The sequence below is a fragment of the Salmo salar genome, chromosome ssa21, assembly GCF_905237065.1.
Source record: "Salmo salar chromosome ssa21, Ssal_v3.1, whole genome shotgun sequence".
Taxonomy (NCBI): Eukaryota; Metazoa; Chordata; class Actinopteri; order Salmoniformes; family Salmonidae; genus Salmo; species Salmo salar.
Genome location: NC_059462.1, coordinates 48,822,872 through 48,845,528, shown reverse-complemented (window position 1 = coordinate 48,845,528; position 22,657 = coordinate 48,822,872). Strand labels below are relative to the sequence as shown.

The 22,657-nt window shown below is 40.6% G+C and overlaps 1 protein-coding gene across 1 annotated transcript in view; it reads right to left on the bottom strand.

Moving 5' to 3' along the window:
- LOC106582445 (heparan-sulfate 6-O-sulfotransferase 3-B) overlaps positions 1-22,393 on the bottom strand; it is a 155,564-nt gene extending 133,171 nt beyond the window's left edge. The window contains exon 1 of the mRNA XM_014165560.2: positions 20,889-22,393. Coding sequence (XP_014021035.2) covers positions 20,889-21,427 — 539 coding nt within the window. The 5' untranslated portion in view covers positions 21,428-22,393. The remainder of the gene's footprint in view (positions 1-20,888) is intronic.
- Positions 22,394-22,657: the final 264 nt, after the last annotated feature.

Genomic DNA, 22,657 nt, shown 5'->3' with positions numbered 1-22,657 from the left:
TTTAGCTGTGGTTTTGATTTTTGTGACATATAGCTTGCTTTGAAAATGGCTGTGTGATTATTTTTGGGAGGGTACTCTCCTGACATAATCTAATGTTTTGCTTTCGCTGTGAAGCCTTTTTGAAATCGGACAGTGTGGTTAGATTAACGAGAGTCTTATCTTTAAAATGGTGTAAAATAGTCATATGTTTGAGAAATTGAAGTTATAGCATTTTTTAGGTGTTTGTATTTCGCGCCACGCTAAACTATTGGATATTGGTGAGGCGTTCCGCTAGTGGAACGTCTGTCCCTAACAGGTTTAATGTTTTTCAAATGTGAACTTGCAATTCCACATGAGGTGAATAGATGCTATGTGAAATTTGAGCTCAACCATATGTGAAAACTTTGAAAACAGAACAGATGAGAAGAAGCACTGTAGATAATATCAAATGTACTAATACTTCAATAATTGAATCTTAAGCAGATTTAAGATGGGGATATAGAAAGTCAATCTACTTATTTTTCCACAGCTATGCCAGTGATTTGTTAAATGTCAAGACAACTGCTAAACAGAGTTTTTCATTTTTAAATTGATGGTTCTTGCTAATATTTATAGTTGTGTGTAACAACTGCAGGCTGCAACAAGCCAATGAAGATGCTGACAAAGTCAAACATTGAATGTCATTCCATCAAATGAGATGAAAACAATCATTAAAGACCATAATTAACTTTGTATTCATTTGGTAAATCAATGAGACAGCATGAACTTTGTTACTTTGCATGACAAAGTCATCTGGCAGAGCGGGGGCTTTGATTTGCCATTTCGCCAAAGTTTGCAGCAATGTTGTCAATAATTTAAGCAAGGACAGAGACTGCTGGATAATCAGTAGCAGTGGCAGAAACAACAGTCATTCCTTTGTTTCTCTCTCTCTCTGTTTTTCAATCTCTCTTTCTCTGTTTCTCGCTTTCTCTCTGTTTCTCTTTCTCTCTCTCTCTGTTTCTCTCTCTGTCGCTCTCTCTCTCTCACTCTCTCTTTGTTTCTTTCTGTTTCTCTCTCTCTCATGCCATCTCTCTGTCTCTCTCTCTCACTCTTTCTCTCTCACTCTATTTTTCTTTCTGTTTCTCTCTCACTCTCTTTTTCTCTCTGTTTCTCTCACTCTTTCTCCCTCACTGTCTCTGTTTCTCTCTCTCTCTCGCACTCTCTCTGCCTCTCTCTCTGTTTCTCTCTCTCAATCTCTCTCTCTCACTCTCTGTTTCTCTCTCTCTGTTTCTCTCTCTCACTCTCGCTTTCTCTCTCACTCTCTCTCTCTCTGTATTGCTCTCACTCCCCCACTCGCTCTCACTCTCTGGTTAGTAACTAAGGTGACTTGAGCACCTTGCGCTCACACACTCTCAGCTTTCAGGGGTGGTGTGTGAAAATCACACCATGCTTCATTCCAGCTGAATAGAACACCATCTGACACTGTTCTGAGAGCGATAATGTAATGATGTGAGGTCTCTTCAAGTTCCTTGAAAAATCTGATTCTGAGTAGGGTTGCACATTTTGGGGTATATTCAGAGGTGGAAACTTTCCGTGGGAATTAAAGGGAATATATGGGAATTAACGGAAATATATGCAATTGAATATTAATACCATTTAAATGTAGATGTTTTTTTTCATTGGATATATTTACCAAATCATATGGAGACAGAAACATAAACATGACCTTATCATAAGTAGACATAATTGCAAATGATTAAAACCTTCCAATAGAAATGTTAAAAAATTATTTAGTTACAAATGTAACTTTAATTAAATGAGTTGACTCTTCACATGGGATGATTTCACTGAACAACAAAAGAAAGGGAAGATTGAATGAACATCAATGATCCATCGCATCTCCCAAAAACATTTTCAACATACATCTATAAAATGTTAGTCCAGAAACTAAAGCTTTGGTTGTCTTCCTCTCAGGCTTCCATGTCTTCTCCCTGGACCTCCTCAATGTCCACCTCTTGAACATCAGACTCTGAGGCCTCATCCTCACTGTCACTTTCCAACATTGTTGAGGATGTCTCATTGTCAGGCTCAAAAAGCCTCAAATTTGCCCGGATAGCCACCAATTTTTCAACCCTTGTTTTGGTCAGCCTGTTGCGTGCTTTGGTGTGTGTTTTCCCAAACAAGGACCAGCTGCGCTCTGAGGCGGCTGATGTTGGTGGGATTTGGAGGATGATGGAGGCAACAGGGGAAAGAGCCTCAGATCCACAAAGTCCCTTCCATCAGGTGGCACGACTTCCATATTGCTTCTCCATCCCAAAGCCCTTGCTTGGAAGTGTACTTCGCCAGACTGCCAAGAACCTTGCCCTCATCCAGGCCAAGGTGGCGAGACACAGTAGTGATGACATCATAGGCCTTGTTGATCTCTGCACCAGACAGGATGCTCTTGCCAGCATACTTGGGGTCCAACATGTACGCTGCGGCGTATGGGCTTCAGGCAGAAGTCTTCACACTTTTTGATGTATTTCAGAACTGCAGTTTCCTCTGCTTGGTGGGCAGGGCAGTACGGATTTATTCTCTTACATCTGCAAGCAGAGTCTGAACATCAGACAGGATGGCATTGTCTCCCTCAATCTGTGCAATGGCTATTACTATAGGTTTCAGGATTTTCAGGCTGCTTACCACTCTCTCCCAAAATACATAATCAAGGAGGATCCTCTTGATGGGGCTGTCCAAATCGGCAGACTGTGATATGGCCATTTCTTGGAGTGACTCCTTCCCTCCAGGAGACTGTAAAATATGATGACAACACCATCTGGGAAGCTTCAATGTGGTGCTCTTATTCTTCTCACTTTGCTTCGTGAGGTAGATTGCTGCTATAACTTGATGATCCTTCACATACCTAACCACTTCCTTGGCTCTCTTGTAGAGTGTATCCATTGTTGCAGTGCCATGATGTCCTTGTGGAGCAGATTCAATGCATGAGCAGCACAGCCAATAGGTGTGATGTGAGGGTAGGACTCCTCCACTTTAGACCAAGCAGCCTTCATGTCCACAGCATTGTCTGTCACCAGTGCAAATACCTTCTGTGGTCCAAGGTCATTGATGACTGCCTTCAGCTCATCTGCAATGTAGAGACCGGTGTGTCTGTTGTCCCTTGTGTCTGTGCTCTTCTAGAATACTGGTTGAGGGGTGATGTAGTTATTTATTCCTTGCCCACGAACATTCAACCATCCATCAGAGATGATTGCAATTAGAGGTCGACCGATTAATCGGAATGGCCGATTAATTAGGGCCGATTTCAAGTTTTCATAACAATCGGTTATCGGTATTTTTGGCCACCGATTTGCCCAAAAATTATTTTTTATTTTTTTATAATATTTTTTAACTAGGCAAGTCAGTTCAGAACACATTCTTATTTTCAATGACGGCCTAGGAACGGTGGGTTAACTGCCTTGTTCAGGGGCAGAACGACAGATTTTTACCTTGTCAGCTTGGGGATTCAATCTTGCAACCTTACGGTTAACTAGCCCAACGCTCTAACCACCAACTTTACATTGCACTCCACGAGGAGTCTGCCTGTTACGCGAATGCAGTAAGAAGCCAAGGTTAGTTGCTAGCTAGCATTAAACTTATGTTATAAAAAACAATCAATCAATCAATCACAATCACTAGTTAACTACACATGGTTGATGATATTACTAGTTTATCTAGCCTGTCCTGCGTTGCATATAATCGATGTGGTGCGCATTCGCGAAAAAGGACTGTCGTTGCTCCAACGTGTACCTAACCATAAACATCAATGTCTTTCTTAAAACCAATACACAAGTATATATTTTTAAACCTGCATATTTAGTTAATATTGCCTGCTAACATGAATTTCTTTTAACAAGGGAAAATGTGTCACCTCTGCAACAGAGTCAGGGTATATGCAGCAGTTTCGGCCGCCTGGCTCATTGCGAACTGTGTGAATACTATTTCTTCCTAACAAAGACAGCTAACTTCGCCAAACGGGGGGATGATTTAACAAAAGCGCATTTGCGAAAAAAAAGCACAATCGTTGCACGACTTTACCTAACCATAAACATCAATGCCTTTCTTAAAATCAATACACAGAAGTATATATTTTTCAAGCTGCATATTTAGCTAAAAGAAATCCAGGTTAGCAGGCAATATTAACCAGGTGAAATTGTGTCAGTTCTCTTGTGTTCATTGCACGCAGAGTCAGGGTATATGCAACAGTTTGGGCCGCCTGGCTCGTTGCGAACTAATTTGCCAGAATTTTATGTAATTATGACATAACATTGAAGGTTGTGCAATGTAACAGGAATATTTAGACTTAGAGATGCCACCTGTTAGATAAAATACGGAACGGTTCCGTATTTCACTGAAAACATAAACGTTTTGTTTTCGAGATGATAGTTTCCGGATTCGACCATATTAATGACCTAAGGCTCATACTTCTGTGTGTTTATTATATTATAATTAAGTCTATGATTTGATATTTGATAGAGCAGTCTGACTGAGCGGTGGTAAGCACCAGCAGGCTCGTAAGCATTCATTCAAACAGCACTTTCGTGCGTTTTGCCAGCAGCCCTTTGCAATTCTTCAAGCATTGCGCTGTTTATGACTTCAAGCCTATCAACTCCCAAGATTAGGCTGGTGTAACCGATGTGAAATGGCTAGCTAGTTAGCCGGGTGCGCTAATAGCGTTTCAAACGTCACTCGCTCTGAGACTTGGAGTAGTTGTTCCCCTTGCTCTGCATGGGTAACGCTGCTTCGAGGGTGGCTGTTGTCGATGTGTTCCTGGTTTGAGCCCAGGTAGGAGTGAGGAGAGGGACGGAAGCTATACTGTTACACTGGAAATACTAAAGTGCCTATAAGAACATCCAATAGTCAAAGGTATATGAAATACAAATCGTATAGAGAGAAATCGTCCTATAATTCCTATAAAACTACAACCTAAAACTTCTTACCTGGGAATATTGAAGACTCATGTTAAAAGGAACCACCAGCTTTCATATGTTCTCATGTTCTGAGCAAGGAACTTAAACGTTAGCTTTTTTACATGGCACAGATTGCACTTTTACTTTCTTCTCCAACACTTTGTTTTTGCATGATTTAAACCAAATTGAACATGTTTCATTATTTATTTGAGGCTAAATTGATAGTATTTATGTATTATATTAAGTTAAAATAAGTGTTAATTTAGTATTGTTGTAATTGTCATTATTACAAATAAATAAACAAATCGGCCGATTAATCGGCACCGGGGTTCTCGGGCCCCAATAATCGGTATCGGCGTTGAAAAATCATAATCGGTCGACCTCTAATTGGAATACAATCTGCTTTCTCTATGATTTGCTTGACCTTCACTTGAACTCTGTTGAACTCTGCATCCAGCAAATGAGTAGATAAAGCATGTCTGGTTGGAGGGGTGTATGCTGGGCAAAGAACATTTGGAAATCTCTTCCAATACACATTGCCTGTGAGCATCAGAGGTGAACCAGTTGCATACACAGCTCAAGCAAGACATTCATCAGCATTTCTCTGACTACTTTCCTCCATTGAGTAAAAAAACTCTCTGATTCCAGGAGGACCATGAGCTGTTGCTATCGATAACGTGTTTGATTCATCATTTTCACCTAAAATAGAAGTAGAGGCACTTTTGTCAGAGGTTGCTTGTTGTGAGCGCTGAGGGAACTCTATGCACTTGGCCAGATGATTCTGCATCTTTGTTGCATTCTTCACATATGATTTGGCACAGTATTTGCAAATGTACACAGCTTTTCCTTCTACATTAGCTGCAGTGAAATGTCTCCACACATCAGATAGTGCCCTGGCATTTTCCTGTAAAGATTAGAAACAAAATTGTAAAAAATAAATACAATTCCATGTAAAGATAGATAGTTAAGCAGTTAGATTAAACAACTCCTTTGTAAGATATTTTTTTTAAATGAAACATGAATGGAAACAGGTGAATTAACACTCCTCAGTTAGCAGGCTCAAGCAAGCTAAAACCCACATGGTAGCCAAAACTAACTCGCAGAAATTGTTAACAAGTTAGAAATGATTTAAACACACTTTGCTGTAGGCTACTATTTAATAGTTAACAAAAAATGATGTATGTCATTTAAAATATATTCACCCCACCCAGTATTGAATCAAAACTTACCAGAAAGCATGTAGTCCTTGGCTCAGACAGTGTAGTAGTGTGGGCTCAATAGCATCTCATTAGTGTGCAAGATCTTGAGAATCAGCTGTACATGTGATGGAAGAGTGCACTGCACATTTGGTTGAAGAATTCACTGTGCATGCAGAGGGTTGCAATTCCATTGAATTGGGGATAGTTTAACCAAAATATGCCACAAGACCTACAGTACAATTGCCTTTTGTGTATCCTACAAAAAAGGGTTCACTGTTATAAGCTAACTTTTTTGATGAATTTAGCTAAATTAACTTTCCCATGGAAAATTACCGGAAATTTACCGGAAAGTTTCCGACCCTTTGCAACCCTAATTCTGAGTATTCGTTTGGTGCATGAAAAGGCTTTAGTTGGGTTTCCTTCTTTCCATGTTATTGTTGAAGCTCCGGGGCCATATGTGTTGGTACTTTTAATCTTCTCACCACAGATCAGATGAGCAGCCCTGGTAATTATTATGTAGTGCATTCTGTGTCTAGCAGACAGAGGCCTGCCTCCTGCAGAAGGTCATCAGATGACAGAGGACCGGAGAGGTCAATCCCAGGAAGACAACAGAAGGTGTTTCAATGCTTTGGAGAATGATTCGGCACATATTGTTATGGTCTTCCTATACAATTCAATAGTTATTCAAAACACTGTAGTCAATCTTCTACATTGCAGAATAATAGTAAAGATATCATAACTATGAAATAACACATAACACATATGAAATCAAAAGTGTTAAAGAAATCAAAATATATTTTATATTTGAGATTCTTCAAAGTAGCCACCCTTTACTGTGATGACAGCTTTGTCTTTGTGAGACGCAGAGTAGGTGAACGCATGTGCATCTCTGCATGTGTGGTTCCCACCGTTAAGCATGGAGGAGGAGGTGTGATGGTGTGGGGGTGCTTTGCTGGTGACACTGTCTGGGATTTATTTAGAATTCAAGGCACACTTAACTTCTCTAGGGTAGGGGGCAGTATTTTGACGTCCAGATGAAAGGCGTGCCCAAATTAAACTGCCTGCTACTCAGGCTCAGAAGGTAGGATATGCATATTATTAGTAGATTTGGATAGAAAACACTCTGAAGTTTCTAAAACTGTTTGAATGTCTGTGAGTATAACAGAACTCATATGGCAGGCAAAAACCTGAGAAAATCCAACCAGGAAGTGTGGAAATCTGAGGTTTGTAGTTTTTCAAGTGATTCCCTATCCAGTATACAGTGAGTTAGGGTTCATTTTGCACTTTCTAAGGCTTCCACTAGATGTCAACAGTCTTTAGAATGTTGTTTCATGCTTCTACTGTGAATATGGAGCAAACAAGAGGGCCTGGAAGGTGATGAGTGAGAAAATGACATGAGCTCAGAGGCGTGCGCTCACGTGAGCATTAGCTGTGTTCCTTTACTTTCCTGAAGACATTGGAATTGTCCGGTTGGAATATTACTGAAGATTTATGTTAAAAACGTCCTAAAGATTGATGCTATACATCGTTTGACATATTTCTACGAATGTAAATATAACTTTTTTTGACTTTTCGTCGTGACATTTGCACGCGCTTCCTGCATTTGGAGTAGTGGACTGAATGCGCGAACAAAAGGAGGTATTTGGACATAAATGATGGACTTTATCGAACAAAACAAACATTTATTGTGGACCTGGGATTCCTGGGAGTGCATTCTGATGAAGATCATCAAAGGTAAGTGAATATTTATAATATTATTTCTGAGTTTTGTTGACTCCACAAAATGGCGGGTTTTGTTTCGTGTCTGAACGCTGTACTCAGATTATTGCAAAATATGCTTTCGCCGTAAAGTTTTTTGAAATCTGACACAGCGGTTGCATTAAGGAGAAGTGTATCTATAATTCCTTAAATAACTGTTGAATATTTTATCAACGTTTATGATGAGTATTTCTGTAAATTGATGTGCTCATTCACCGGGAGTTTTGGGAGGCAAAACATTTCTGAACATTACACGCCAATGTAAAATGGGGTTTTTGGATATAAATATGAACTTTATCAAGCAAAACATACATGTATTGTGTAACATGAATTCCTATGAGTGCCATCTGTTGAAGATCATCAAAGGTTAGTGATTAATTTTAACTGTATTTCTGGTTTTTATGACGCCTCTCCTTGCTTGGAAAATGGCTGTGTGGTTTTTCTTGTTTATGTGCTGTCCTAACATAATCTAATGTCATGCTTTTGCCATAAAGCCTTTTTGAAATCGGACAATGTGGTTGGATTAACGAGAAGTGTATCTTTAAAATGGGATATAATAGTTGTATGCTTGAGAAACTTGAATTATGACATTTTTGTTGTTTTGAATTTGCCGCCCTGCTATTTTACTGGCTGTTGAATAGTGTGTCCCGCATACCCCAGAGAGGTTAACCAGCATAGCTACCACAGCATTCTACAGCGATCCGTTATCCCATCTGGTTTGCGCTTAGTGGGCCTATCAATTGTTTTTCAACAGGACAATGACCAAAACAGACCTCCAAGTTGTGTAAGGGCTATTTAACCAAGAAGGAGAGTGATGGAGTGCTGCATCAGATGACCTGGCCTCCACAATCACCTGACCTCAACCCAATTGAGATGGTTTGGGATGAGTTGGACTGCAGAGTGAAGGAAAAGCAGCCAACAAGTGCCCAGCATATGTGGGAACTCCTTCAAGACTGTTGGAAAAGCATTCCTCATGAAGCTGGTTGAGAGAATGCCAAGAGTGTGCAAGCTGTCATCAAGGCAAAAGTTGGCTACTTTGAAGAATCTCAAATATAAAATATATTTAGATTTGTTTAACACTTTTTTAGTTACTACAGGGTTCCATATGTGTTATTTCATAGTTTTGATGTCTTCACTATTATTCTACAATCGAGAAAATAGTTTTAAAAAATAAAGAAAAACCCTTGAACGAGTTGGTGTTCTAAAACTTTTGACTGGTAATGTATGAGGAAAAAGCAAGCATTTTTTAAACGGTCTGTTCGAGATACACGTTTTTGAGGTAGGGTTTTTTAAGTGTTTTTTCTCCAATTTATGCTTAGACCACAAACATGATTTCAGGATTAGTCAACAACATTATTTGGGTATGAGTTAAAATAATATGAACTTTTAAAGTGAGATTTTCACTGAACTCTTTATGAAAATGAACATCATGTCTGGAGGACACATTACAATTCATGCCACAGACAGTGAGCAGCGGAGATACAATTCTTAAAAGGAAGCTATAATGGATTAGATTAGAGATTACATGGTTGACTTGAAGAGAGCGTTTGCACAGAAACAGATACCAGACAAAAGGGTAAAACTCACACAACCCACACTATAAACTGGCATGCCTTTTAGATGGTCCTCTTGAATAGCCCTCCTGTAATCCACCCCCCCCAAAAAAAAAAATATATATATAAAATCAAAGAGTTTCTCAATGGTGTATACACTGACCACATCATGTTTGAACACAAATAGCGAAATGAATAGGCTACACTGTAGATGTCGACTTGAAAGGCTTGGCTGTAGACAAGCCAAAAGTGGTAACGGCAGTTTGTGTGTGGTCACTACAGCTCAAGCGGTCGATAGTGGTGAAAAGAGAAAACAGAGCTGTTTCTGAGAAAACAGAGCTGCGTTCAGAATCCTCCAGGGAGGCTCTGAACCTTGTGACTGGCCAACACCCCTTATGTTCTACATTAATTTCCATGCTATCTTTTCATAGCAGTGAAGGAGAGAGACTAAAGACGGATGAACTTCATGTGACTTTTCCCACCCTCCCTTTCCTTGTACCCCGTGATGTTTTCAGGCGAGTTCAAGGGAAAGTGACAAGCAGATCAAACAGAAAGCACTTACTTAACACTTCTGGGCATATAGCAAGCATCGCCAATTCCTAGCAGTGGCAACATTTCATGGTTCAGTTAATTGTTATTGCAGAGATGCCCATTTTATTGGTAACACCTTATTGACTTACACATTCCACTCTGCCTGACACAACTCATCACTGTAACCAAAGTTTTATGATATTTCAGGTTTCTATCACATCCATCCACTGTCTTCTGCAGCACTACTCTCTGTGCAGAGAGTGATTGATTGCCACCAGCTGCATTTAAAATCTCTCGGTTAACTGGCCCACCATCACCATCACACTGCACACTGCCCTATCCTATCTGGACAAGAGGAATCAAATCAAATCAAATGGTATTGGTCCTTATTAGCGGGCTGCGACGGTGGCACTGTATTATCCTCAAAGCAGGCAAAGAAGGTGTTTAGTTTGTCTAGAAGCATGACGTCGGTGTCCATGAACTGGCAGGTTTTCTTTTTAGTCTGTGATTTTCTGTAGACCCTGCCAAATACGTCTAATGGCTGAGCCGTTGAATTGCGACTCTTTGTCCCTGTACTGGCATTTCGCTTGTTTGATTGCCTTGCGGAGGGAATAACTACACTGTTTATATTCAGCCATATTCCCAGACCACTTTCCATGGTTAAAAGCGATGGTTCGCGCTTTCAGCTTTACGCGAATGCTGCCAGCCATCCACGATTTGGGTAGGTTTTAATAGTCACAGCGGGTACAACATCTCCAATGCACTTCTTCATAAACTCACTCACTGAGTCAGCGTATAGATCGATATTGTTCTGTGAGGCTAACCGGAACATATCCCAGTCCGCATGATAGAAAAAATCTTGAAGCATGGATTCCGATTGGTCAGACCAGTGTTGAATGGTTCTCGTCACTGGTACATCCTGTTTGAGTTTCTGCCTTTAAGATGGTAGGAGCAAGATAGCGTTGTGGTCGGATTTGCCCAAGGGAGGGCGGGGGAGGGCTTTGTATGCATTGCAGAAGTTAGAGTAGCAGTGATCGAGTATATTACCCCCGCACGTCGTGCAATCGATATGCTGATAAAATTTAGGTAGCCTTGATCTCAAATTTGCTTTGTTAAAATTCCCAGCTACAATAAATGCAGACTCAGGATATATGGTTTCCAGTTTACATAGTCCAGTGAAGTGCCTTGAGGGCCGTCTTGGTGTCTGCTTAGGGGGAATGTACACAGCTGTGACGATAACTGACGAGAATTCTCTTGGGAGGTAATATGGCCGGCATTTGATTGTAAGGAATTCTAGGTCGAGTGAGCAGAAGGACTTGAGTTCCTGTATGTTGTTATGATTACACCATGAGTCATTAATCATGAAGCATACACCCCTCCCTTCCTCTTCCCAGAGAGGTGTTTATCTCTGTTGGCACGATGCATGGAGAAGCCCGGTGGATGAACCGATTCCGACAACATATCCTGAGAAAGCCATGTTTCCGTGAAACAGAGAATGTTTCAATCTCTGTTGTCTCTCTGGAAGGCCATCCTTGCTGGAATTTAATCTACCTTGTTGTCAAGAGGACATTGGCGAGTAATATACTCGGGAACGGTGGGCGATGTGCATGTCTTCGGAGCCTGACCAGGAGGCCGCTCCGTCTGCCCTTTCTGCGGCTCCTTTGTTTTGGGTGGGCTTCTGGGATTAGATCCATTGTCCTGGGTGGTGGTCCAAACAGAGGATCCATTTCGGGAAAGTCGTATTCCTGGTCGTAATGTTGGTAAGTTGAAGTCGCTCTTATATCCAATAGTTCTTCCCAGCTGAATGTAATAAGACTTAAGATTTCCTGGGGTAACAATGTAAGCAATAATACATAAAAAAAACTAAAAACTGCATAGTTTCCAAAGGACTTGAAGCGAGGCGACTATCTCTGTCGGCGCCATCTAGAATACCTATGTAAGAATGCTGTTAATTGACTACAGCTCAGCATTCAACACCATAGTACTCTCCAAGCTCATCATTAAGCTTGAGGCCCTGGGTCTCAACCCCGCCCTATGCAATTGGGGCCCGGACTTTCTGACGGGCCACCCCCAGGTGGTGAAGGTAGGAAACAACATCTCCACTTCGCTGATCCTCAACACTGGGGCCCCACAAGGGTGCGGGCTCAGCCCACTCCTGTACTCCCTGTTCACCCATGACTGTGTGGCCATGCACGCCTCCAACTCAATCATCAAGTTTGCAGATGACACAATAGTAGTGGGCTTGATTCCCAAACAACGACAAGACAGCCTACAGGAAGGAGGTGAGGGCACTCAGAGTGTGGTGTCAGGAAAACAACCTCTCACTTAACGTCAACAAAACAAAGGACATGATGGTGAACTTTAGGAAACAACAGAGCACCCCTCTATCCACATCGACGGGACATAGTGGAGAAGGTGGAAAAATGTTACTTCCTCGGCATACACATCACAGACAAACTGAAATGGTCCACCCACACAGACAGTATGGTGAAGAAGGCGCAACAGTTCCTCTTCACCCTCAGGAGGCTGAAGAAATTTGGCTTGTCACCTAAAACTCTGACAAACTTTTACAGATGCACAGTTGAGAGCAGCCTGTCAGGCTGTATCACCGCCAGGTTCGGCAACTGCACCACCCTCAACCGCAAGGCTCTCCAGAGGGTGGTGCGGTCTGCACAACGCATCACCAGGGACAAACTACCTGCCCTCCAGGACACCTACAGCACCCGATGTCACAGGAAGGCCAAAAAGATCATCAAGGACAACAACCACCCGAGCCACTGCCTGTTCACCCCACTACTATCCAGTTGGCAAGGTCAGTACAGGTGCATCAAAGCTGGGACCGAGAGACTGAAAAACAGCTTCTATCGCAATGCCATCAGACTGTTAAACAGCAATCACTAACTCAGAGAGGCTGCTGCCTACATACAGACTCACATCATTGGCCACCTTAACCTCTATGGGCTAGGTGGGACGCAAGCGTGGTGCACTCCATCAACAGCAGGTGCATTTCAAGAGCGGCAAATTTGAATCCAAATAAATGTCAAAATTCTAATTTTTCAAACATACAACTATTTTACACCCTTTGAAAGATAAACATCTCCTTAATCTAACCACGTTTTACGATTTCAAAAAGGTTTTACGGCGAAAGCATAAATTTTGAGTATGTTAGGACAGTACATTTACAAGAGTTGTGTGTAATGTTTTGTCAATTCAAAGACAGGGTCACCAAAACCATAAAACCAGCTAAAATGATGCACTAACCTTTTACAATCTCCATCAGATGACACTCCTAGGACATTATGTTAGACAATGCATGCATTTTTAGTTCTATCAAGTTCATATTTATATCCAAAAACAGCGTTTTACTATGGCATTGATGTTGAGGAAATCGTTTCTCTCCAATAACAGGCAGTCAAGTCAGCACCACAAATTAAATAATTAAAATTAGAAAACATTGGTAAAATATTATATTGTCATTTAAAGAATTATAGATTTACATCTCTTGAACGCAATCAACTTGCCAGAATTAAAAATAACCTTACTGGGAAATCACACTTTGCAATAATCTGAGCACTGCGCCCAGAAAAATACACGTTGCGATACAGACTAGCCATCATGTTGGGGAGATCTAAAATCGAAAATACTATGTAAATAATCCATTACCTTTGATTCTCTTCATCAGATGTCACTTCCAGGTATCACAGGTCCATAACGAATGTAGTTTTGTTCAAAAAAGCTCATCATTTATGTCCAAAAATCTCCGTCTTGTTAGCACATGATCTAAGCCCGCCGGACTTCACTTCATGAACGAGTGGAAAAAATATATTGACGTTCGTTCAAACATGTCAAACGTTGTATAGCATAAATCATTAGGGCCTTTTTTAACCAGAACATGAATAATATTCAAGGTGGACGAATGCATTCTCTTTTATAACGTATTGGAATGAGGGTACCCAACATGAACTCGCGCGCCAGGTGTCTAATGGGCCATCATCGTTCCATGGCTCTTGTTCGGTCAGATCTCCCTCCAGAAGACTCAAAACACTTTGTAAAGGCTGGTGACATCTAGTGGAAGCAATAGGAAGTGCCAAAATATTCCTCAGCCCCTGTGTTTTTCAATGGCATAGGTTTAAAGGTAATACAACACATCAGGTATCCACTTCCTGTCAGAAAATGTCTCAGGGTTTTGCCTGCCAAATGAGTTCTGTTATACTCACAGACACCATTCAAACAGTTTTAGAAACTTTAGAGTGTTTTCTATCCATATATAATAAGTATATACATATTCTAGTTACTGGGTAGGATTAGTAACCAGATTAACCTCTCTAGGCTAGGCGGGACGAATTCGTCCCACCTACGTAACAGCCACTGCTATCCTGTGGCGCGATTTTCAAAACCTTAAAAATCCTATTACTTCAATTTCTCAAACATATGACTATTTTACAGCCATTTAAAGATAAGACTCTCGTTAATCTAACCACACTGTCCGATTTCAAAAAGGCTTTACAACGAAAGCAAAACATTAGATTATGTCAGCGGAGTACCAAGCCAGAAATAATCAGACACCCATTTTTCAAGCCAGCATATAATGTCACCAAAACCCAGAAGACAGCTAAATGCAGCACTCACCTTTGATGATCTTCATCAGATGACAACCCTAGGACATTATGTTATACAATACATGCATGTTTTGTTCAATCAAGTTCATATTTATATCAAAAACCAGCTTTTTACATTAGCATGTGACGTTCAGAACTAGCATACCCCCGCAAACTTCCGGGGAATTCGCTAACATTTTACTAAATTACTCACGATAAACGTTCACAAAAAGCATAACAATTATTTTAAGAATTATAGATACAGACCTCCTCTATGCACTCGATATGTCCGATTTTAAAATAGCTTTTTGGTGAAAGCACATTTTGCAATATTCTAAGTACATAGCCCAGGCATCACGGGCTCGCTATTTAGACACCCGGCAAGTTTAGCACTCACCATAATCATATTTACTATTATAAAAATGTCATTACCTTTTGTTGTCTTCGTCAGAATACACACCCAGGACTGCTACTTCAATAACAAATGTTGGTTTGGTCCAAAATAATCCATCGTTATATCCGAATAGCGGCGTTTTGTTCGATGCGTTCCAGACACTATCCGAAATAGTAAAGAAGTGTCACGCGCATGGCGCAATTCGTGACAATAAAATTCTAAGTATTCCATTACCGTACTTCGAAGCATGTCAACCGCTGTTTAAAATCAATTTTTACGACATTTTTCTCGTAGAAAAGCGATAATATTCCGACAGGGAATCTCCTTTTCGGCAAACAGAGGAAAAAATCCCAAAGGCGGGGGCGGTCGGGGTCACGCGCATAAGCTAGTGTCTCTTGATCGGCCACTTGAGAAAGGCGATAATGTGTTTCAGCCTGGGGCTGGAATGACGACATTCTGTTTTTTCCCGGGCTCTGAGCGCCTATGGACGACGTGGGAAGTGTCACGTTAGAGCAGAGATCCTTAGTAAATGATAGAGATGGAAAAGAAGTTCAACAAATGGTCAGACAGGCCACTTCCTGTAAAGGAATCTCTCAGGTTTTGACCTGCCATTTGAGTTCTGTTATACTCACAGACACCATTCAAACAGTTTTAGAAAATTTAGGGTGTTTTCTATCCATATGTAATAAGTATATGCATATTCTAGTTACTGAGTAGGAGTGGTAACCAGATTAAATCGGGTATGTTTTTTATCCAGCCGTGTCAATGCTGCCCCCTAGCCCTAACAGGTTAAATCGGGTACATTTTTTTATCCAGCCGTGCAAATACTGCCCCCTAGCCCCAACAGGTTAATAAATGGATCACTAGTCACTTTAAATAATGCCACTTAAATCATGTTTACATATCTTACATTACTCATCTCATATGTACAGTGGGGCAAAAAAGTATTTATTCAGCCACCAATTGTGCAAGTTCTCCCACTTAAAAAGATGAGAAAGGCCTGTAATTTTCATCATAGGTACACTTCAACTATGACAGACAAAATGAGGAAAGAAAATCCAGAAAATCACATTGTAGGATTTTTTTATTAATTTATTTGTAAATTATGGTGGAAAATAAGTATTTGGTCAATAACAAAAGTTTATCTCAATACTTTGTTATATACCCTTTGTTGGCAATGACACAGGTCAAACGTTTTCTGTAAGTCTTCACAAGGTTTTCACACACTGTTGCTGGTATTTTGGCCCATTCCTCCATGCAGCTCTCCTCTAGAGCAGTGATGTTTTGGGGCTGTCGCTGGGCAACACGGACTTTCAACTCCCTCCAAAGATTTTCTATGGGGTTGAGATCTGGAGACTGGCTAGGCCACTCCAGGACCTTGAAATGCTTCTTACGAAGCCACTCCTTCGTTGCCCGGGCGGTGTGTTTGGGATCATTGTCATGCTGAAAGACCCAGCCACGTTTCATCTTCAATGCCCTTGCTGATGGAAGGAGGTTTTCACTCAAAATCTCACGATACATGGCCCCATTCATTCTTTCCTTTACACGGATCAGTCGTCCTGGTCCCTTTGCAGAAAAACAGCCCCAAAGCATGATGTTTCCACCCCCATGCTTCACAGTAGGTATGGTGTTCTTTGGATGCAACTCAGCATTCTTTTTCCTCCAAACACGACGAGTTGAGTTTTTACCAAAAAGTTCTATTTTGGTTTCATCTGACCATATGACATTCTCCCAATCCTCTTCTGGATCATCCAAATGCTCTCTAGCAAACTTCAGACGGGCCTGGACATGTACTGGCTTAAGCAGGGGGACACGTCTGGCACTGCAGGATTTGAGTCCCTGGCAGTGTAGTGTGTTACTGATGGTAGGCTTTGTTACTTTGGTCCCAGCTCATTGCAGGTCATTCACTAGGTCCCCCCGTGTGGTTCTGGGATTTTTGTTCACCGTTCTTGTGATCATTTTGACCCCACGGGGTGAGATCTTAAGTGGAGCACCAGATCGAGGGAGATTATCAGTGGTCTTGTATGTCTTCCATTTACTAATAATTGCTCCCACAGTTGATTTCTTCAAACCAAGCTGCTTACCTATTGCAGATTCAGTCTTCCCAGCCTGGTGCAGGTCTACAATTTTGTTTCTGGTGTCCTTTGACAGCTCTTTGGTCTTGGCCATAGTGGAGTTTGGAGTGTGACTGTTTGAGGTTGTGGACAGGTGTCTTTTATACTGATAACAAGTTAAAACAGGTGCCATTAATACAGGTAACGAGTGGAGGAGGGAGGAGCCTCTTAAAGAAGAAGTTACAGGTCTGTGAGAGCCAGAAATCTTGCTTGTTTGTAGGTGACCAAATACTTATTTTCCACCATAATTTGCAAATAAATTCATAAAACATCCTACAATGTGATTTTCTGGATTTTTATCTCATTTTGTCTGACATAGTTGACGTGTACCTATGATGAAAATTACAGGCCTCTCTCATCTTTTTAAGTGGGAGAACTTGCACAATTGGTGGCTGACTAAATACTTTTTTGCCCCACTATATATTCTGTATATTATACCATCTATCGCAGTGGTCGCACTGACTTTTCGATCTGAAGATCACTGACATCATGATTTGACCTCATTGACCATCAAATGCAGGTACCATCAGTCCAGTAAAATAAAAAAGCTAATTATTTCAATTCATCATAGAGCTCCACAGTGCCTCACAAGTGCTAAACCAACTGATCTATTTTGTTATCAAATCTCAAGTTTTGAAATATAATATGGTCTGATTAACAATATTGGCAGTCCAATCATATAGCCAATATACTGTGATAATGTATTAGGCCTACTGCCCAAACCTCATTCCTACAAAACTGTTTGTGTGAGGTTAACTCTCTGGGATAGTGGCAGTATTTTCACATCCGGATGAAAAGCATGCCCAAAGTAAATTGCCTGCTACTCAGGCCCAAAAGCAAGGATATGCATATTATTAGTGGATTGGATAGGAAACACTCTGAAGTTTCTAAAACTGTTTGAATAATGTCTGTGAGTATAACAGAACTGATTTGGCAGGCAAAACGCCGAGCACAATCCATCCAGGGAAAAACATTTTTGAGGTCAATCTGTTTTCCATTTGTTTTCTATGGTAAGATCGTTTTAATAGAAATATGCTTGCCATTCCTATAGCTTCCACTAGAAGTCAACAGTCTTTAGAAATTGGTTGATGTTTTTCTTTAGAGAAATGAAGAAGTACGGCTTTTCAGAACGAGGGTCCAGCCTAGTGCACTCTGTTTTGGTGCGTGTGACCTGGAACGTGCTTCACTTTGTTTTCGTCCGGTATTGAACGCAGTTTATCCCGTCTTAAATTTGATCGATTATTTACCTTTTAAAATATCTAAAGTTGGATTAGGAAAGTTGCTTGAAATGTTTGGACAAAGTTTACAGGTAACTTATCAGATATTTTGTAGTCATGTTGGGCGAGTTGGCACCGGTGTTTTTCTGAATGAAACGCGCCAAATAAATGGACATTTTGGAGATATAATGACGGAAATAATCGAACAAAAGGACCATTTGTGATGTTTATGGGACATATTGGAGTGCCAACAGAAGAAGTTCCTCAAAGGTAAGGAATGAATTATATCGTTATTTCTGAGTTTTGTGTCGCGTCTGGCGGGTTGATATAGGATTGTCATGTGTTTGTTTGATGGGGTACTGTCCTCAGATAATCACATGGTTTGCTTTTGCCGTAAAGCCTTTTTGAAATCTGACACAGTGGCTAGATTAACAAGAAGTTAAGGTTTAATTTGGTGTATTGCACTTGTGAATGTATGAAAGTTAAATATTTCTAATAATATTTTTTTAATTTTGCACTCTGCATTTTCACCGGATGTTGTCAAATTGATCCCGTTAGCAGGATTTGATCAATAAGAAGTTTTTCATTAAAAATCCTACAATGTGATTTTTCTGGATTTATTTTTCTCATTCTGTCTGTCATAGTTGAAGTGAACCTATGATGAAAATTACAGGCCTCTCTCATCTTTTTAAGTGGGAGAACTTGCACAATTGGTGGCTGACTAAATACTTTTTTGCCACACTGTATGTGACCAATAACATTTGATTTGGATTTGATTTGGATGTCTCCATCCCTGAGACCTGTAAAACATAACCAACAACTCAGTGTTGTTTCAGGCAACTTAAAATATCTGTTTTGCATTACAGTTCATAGTCTCGAAGTTCAACATTTAACTGTAAGTTGAAGCACTTTTTCTTGAAGGCAATGCTACTGAAAGTGTGATTGTCAATGTAAAGGTAATTCTCCAGTATAGTAAAATGTGTATACACACACACACAGGGGCGGAAATCCCGGGGGGGACCGGGGGGACACGACCCCCCCATCCTGGGAAAAATATGATTTGTCCCCCCCAATATATCACTGAAACATAACTATGTAATTTAAATAATATTAATAATACGCAATGAAAGCAATTGTGCTGATTATAGACACTTAATAGCGCGTTTTTAAGTTTCAAAAGATTGCGACCCCCCCACCCTTTGCCTCACAATGGTTTGATCCACTGCCAGTTCCTTAGCTTGCTAGGTAACAGAGAGGTCGTATCTACTGTCTGAAAGGCACTCAATGCACATAACTGACGTGAGGTTAATCCAGTCAATCGCGCACACACACTAGCTGAATATGCAGAGCTAGCGCACAAATATTAACTATTAAGCTAGCTAGTACATATTCCATTTATGTGGCGTCGTCAAAGATGGAATCTTTGCTATCGTCAATTTATTCCAAGATCAGCATGCAGATGATGTAAGTTAGTGCTTCAAAGTCCCTGTGATAAGGTTAACGATAAACTGAAATCCAAACTGAACAGAACTACACTCTCTTCTACCATTGTCTTAAATATATTTAATGGTCTCGTTGCAAAAGCTAAATTGTCGCAAGGGAACTTTTATTTATTTATTTTATTTCACCTTTATTTAACCCGGGTAGCAAAGATTATAGCAAACACCACTGAAACTGAATTGGTGCTCGCTAGCTTTGCAAATTCAGCTATTGTTGGTAGCCAGCCAATATGAAACAAAGTATTAAAATTACAAAAGGTTGCAGCATATGTTGTGTAAATGGTGAACTCATACAGCTGTCAACTCTTGTCATTTTAATCCGTTTCACATTTGCTAGCTACCTTTTAGATCGAAGCCCAAATAGAATGATTGAAGATGATAGAAACCCATCTCCTACTGTAAATAACCTACACACTGTGTGTGTAGCCAGCCAGCCAGCCAGCCAGGTAGAAAAATGGCAGAAAAATAAAAGACGGACATCAGAGTATTTTTCAATACACCAAAACGCATAGTAAGAACCCTAGTAGCCTAATATCTCAAAGACTAGTTGATAAAATGTTCATAAGAAAGAAATGAAATTCTAATGGAAATGTTTCACAATGATGTCATTAGGCAGAGCAGGCAACAGATGGCACACAGACAGCAGAGTTGGGGACAGATATGCAGGGACAGACTGGCAGAGACAGGGAGTCACAGGTAAGTTTGTTGAGTCTTTGTTTGGCAACATTATGAAAGGTTCTCAATTTTTTTGACTTGTAAAATAGGAACATAATTGGAAAATGCCATGGATACCCCCACTCTCAACTTAAACTGGTGACTGAACTAAGATTTGTTAAAGGCAATGGTATTGCTGTTGTGATTAGTTGTGTAGTTTTGGGTACCGGTAGTTAGGAGTACGGCAAACACCTTATTTCTTTGGTTCCTCAATATACATTTACCATATTACAATGTAGGCTATGTGTTACAGCACTACTTTTGGTGTCCCCCTCAGGAATTGCTCTTGAGAAAATGTAATGTAATTGTCCCCTCCAAAGTTGATATCAGATTTTCGCCCCTGCACACACACACACACACACACACACACACACACAAACACACAGATCACATAGAATGTTATACAGTACCTTTTGTTCTTTTGAGCTTTCTTCTTGTCCATTATGACAGGCACACAGTTGGTAAGCTCTGTCCAGTCCGCATGCAAACCACAGCTCCAGCCTGTAGAGAACCGAGAGAACAGCCAGGACTCGTCTTTGCCAGGTCGGTGGCATGTACATTTCTTCTGCCCTGATTTACAGTCGCATGGCTGCTCCAAACGAATATTCCTAACTAAGTGCCTTCCAAACGTGGTTCCACCAGTCTTTTGAATGTGTAAAAACACTATCACATCGTCTCCTTTGATGTTGAAATCCACGTGCCGCTGAAGGTCTCGTTCAGTAAAGTTGAATTTTGACGGCAATTTCGGTGGGCTGTCATCCTCCAGTTCTGTGTAAAAGTCTTCGGTTGCCCGATATTGGGTAGAAAGTTGACTGGCCCCTCTCAATTTTTCCCCAGTCTTAAAGTGGCAAGAGTTGCTGCCAGCTGGACAGATATATTGATAGCCTATCATTACAAAAAGAACAGCTAAAATAGGAACTAAGATCAGCTTATTGGATTTCTCATCCATTATAACAATAAGGTGTTTTCATATTAGTGTGAATTATTACACATGATCCTTTCAGTAGTTGCTTCTTGATTCATCATAATAATGTCTACAGACCTTCAAAGTGCCACATGTTGATGGACAAGGCTATCAAAAAGCGTATTCTGGTCTAAGCATGTAGCCTACCTTTATGTTTTAAGGATATGGCATTCATATTCCTCAACGCAGATAATTTAAAACAAGGCAGGTTTGCAAAAAAAAAACATGTCATATTTCGGTTACATATCCCTGTTGGTTGTCCGAACTTCACAGACGGTGCTGCATACTAACGTCCCTCGTACTTGAATTTCAAGTTGAAACGAGCCATTCAAAATGTTTTATTCTGATCCCACAAAATGACAATTTACGTCTCACGAAACAGTCCCGTCGGTTTAAAATCAGCACCACAAACATGCATGTAGGCTGTAGGTTACTGGAGAAACGTCAGACGTTATCCTTATGTCCAAGGCGTGCGCAAAAGGAGGCAAGTGACTGCAGCTCCGACTACAGTGGGATGGGTCCTGAAGCTTCCTCATACATCGCGCGGTTTAGTTTCAAATATTGTAGGCTACTACTTGAAGATGCTGTATCCAAGACTCGGTGATCATGTTACGCACTCTTCGTTGTCATATCCTATCTATCGATTTGTGTGGACACATATTGTAGGCTACCTTGGCTTTAGGCTTGCATAGGAAAAAGGGCTCATAATCTTATCTCGTAGTCGTAGAACAGATAGCCTGCATTCATTCAGCTCTTGCGGATCAGTCAGCACACACAAGTGACCCGACAACTGAAAGTCGATATTCGTCAAATTAACTATGAGCAATTGAGAACGGAATGTGGGTTTAGTGCTGGGCAATTAGCAAATAGTAGATTTTATACCAAGAAAATTGAACCAAAAGCATGTTGAAAATGTTCTACAAAAGTCAATGGTTAGAATAATAAAATAAAAACGACAGCCAATCGAAGGTGGGAAAACAATGTATCCAGTCCAATCCAAATACTGTAGGCTACTAACTTCATGTAGCCAGTTTCATGCATTGACATATGGTTTCATGAGAGCCAAAAGCAATTGAAACACAGTTTGCACGATATTAATACATTCATTAAAAAATAAACAAACAAATATTTTTAGGATCACCATTCGTGGGAATGAACCATCATCACTTTCGACTTCAAGCACCATGGACAGACCCCAGGTATCACGTAACAATA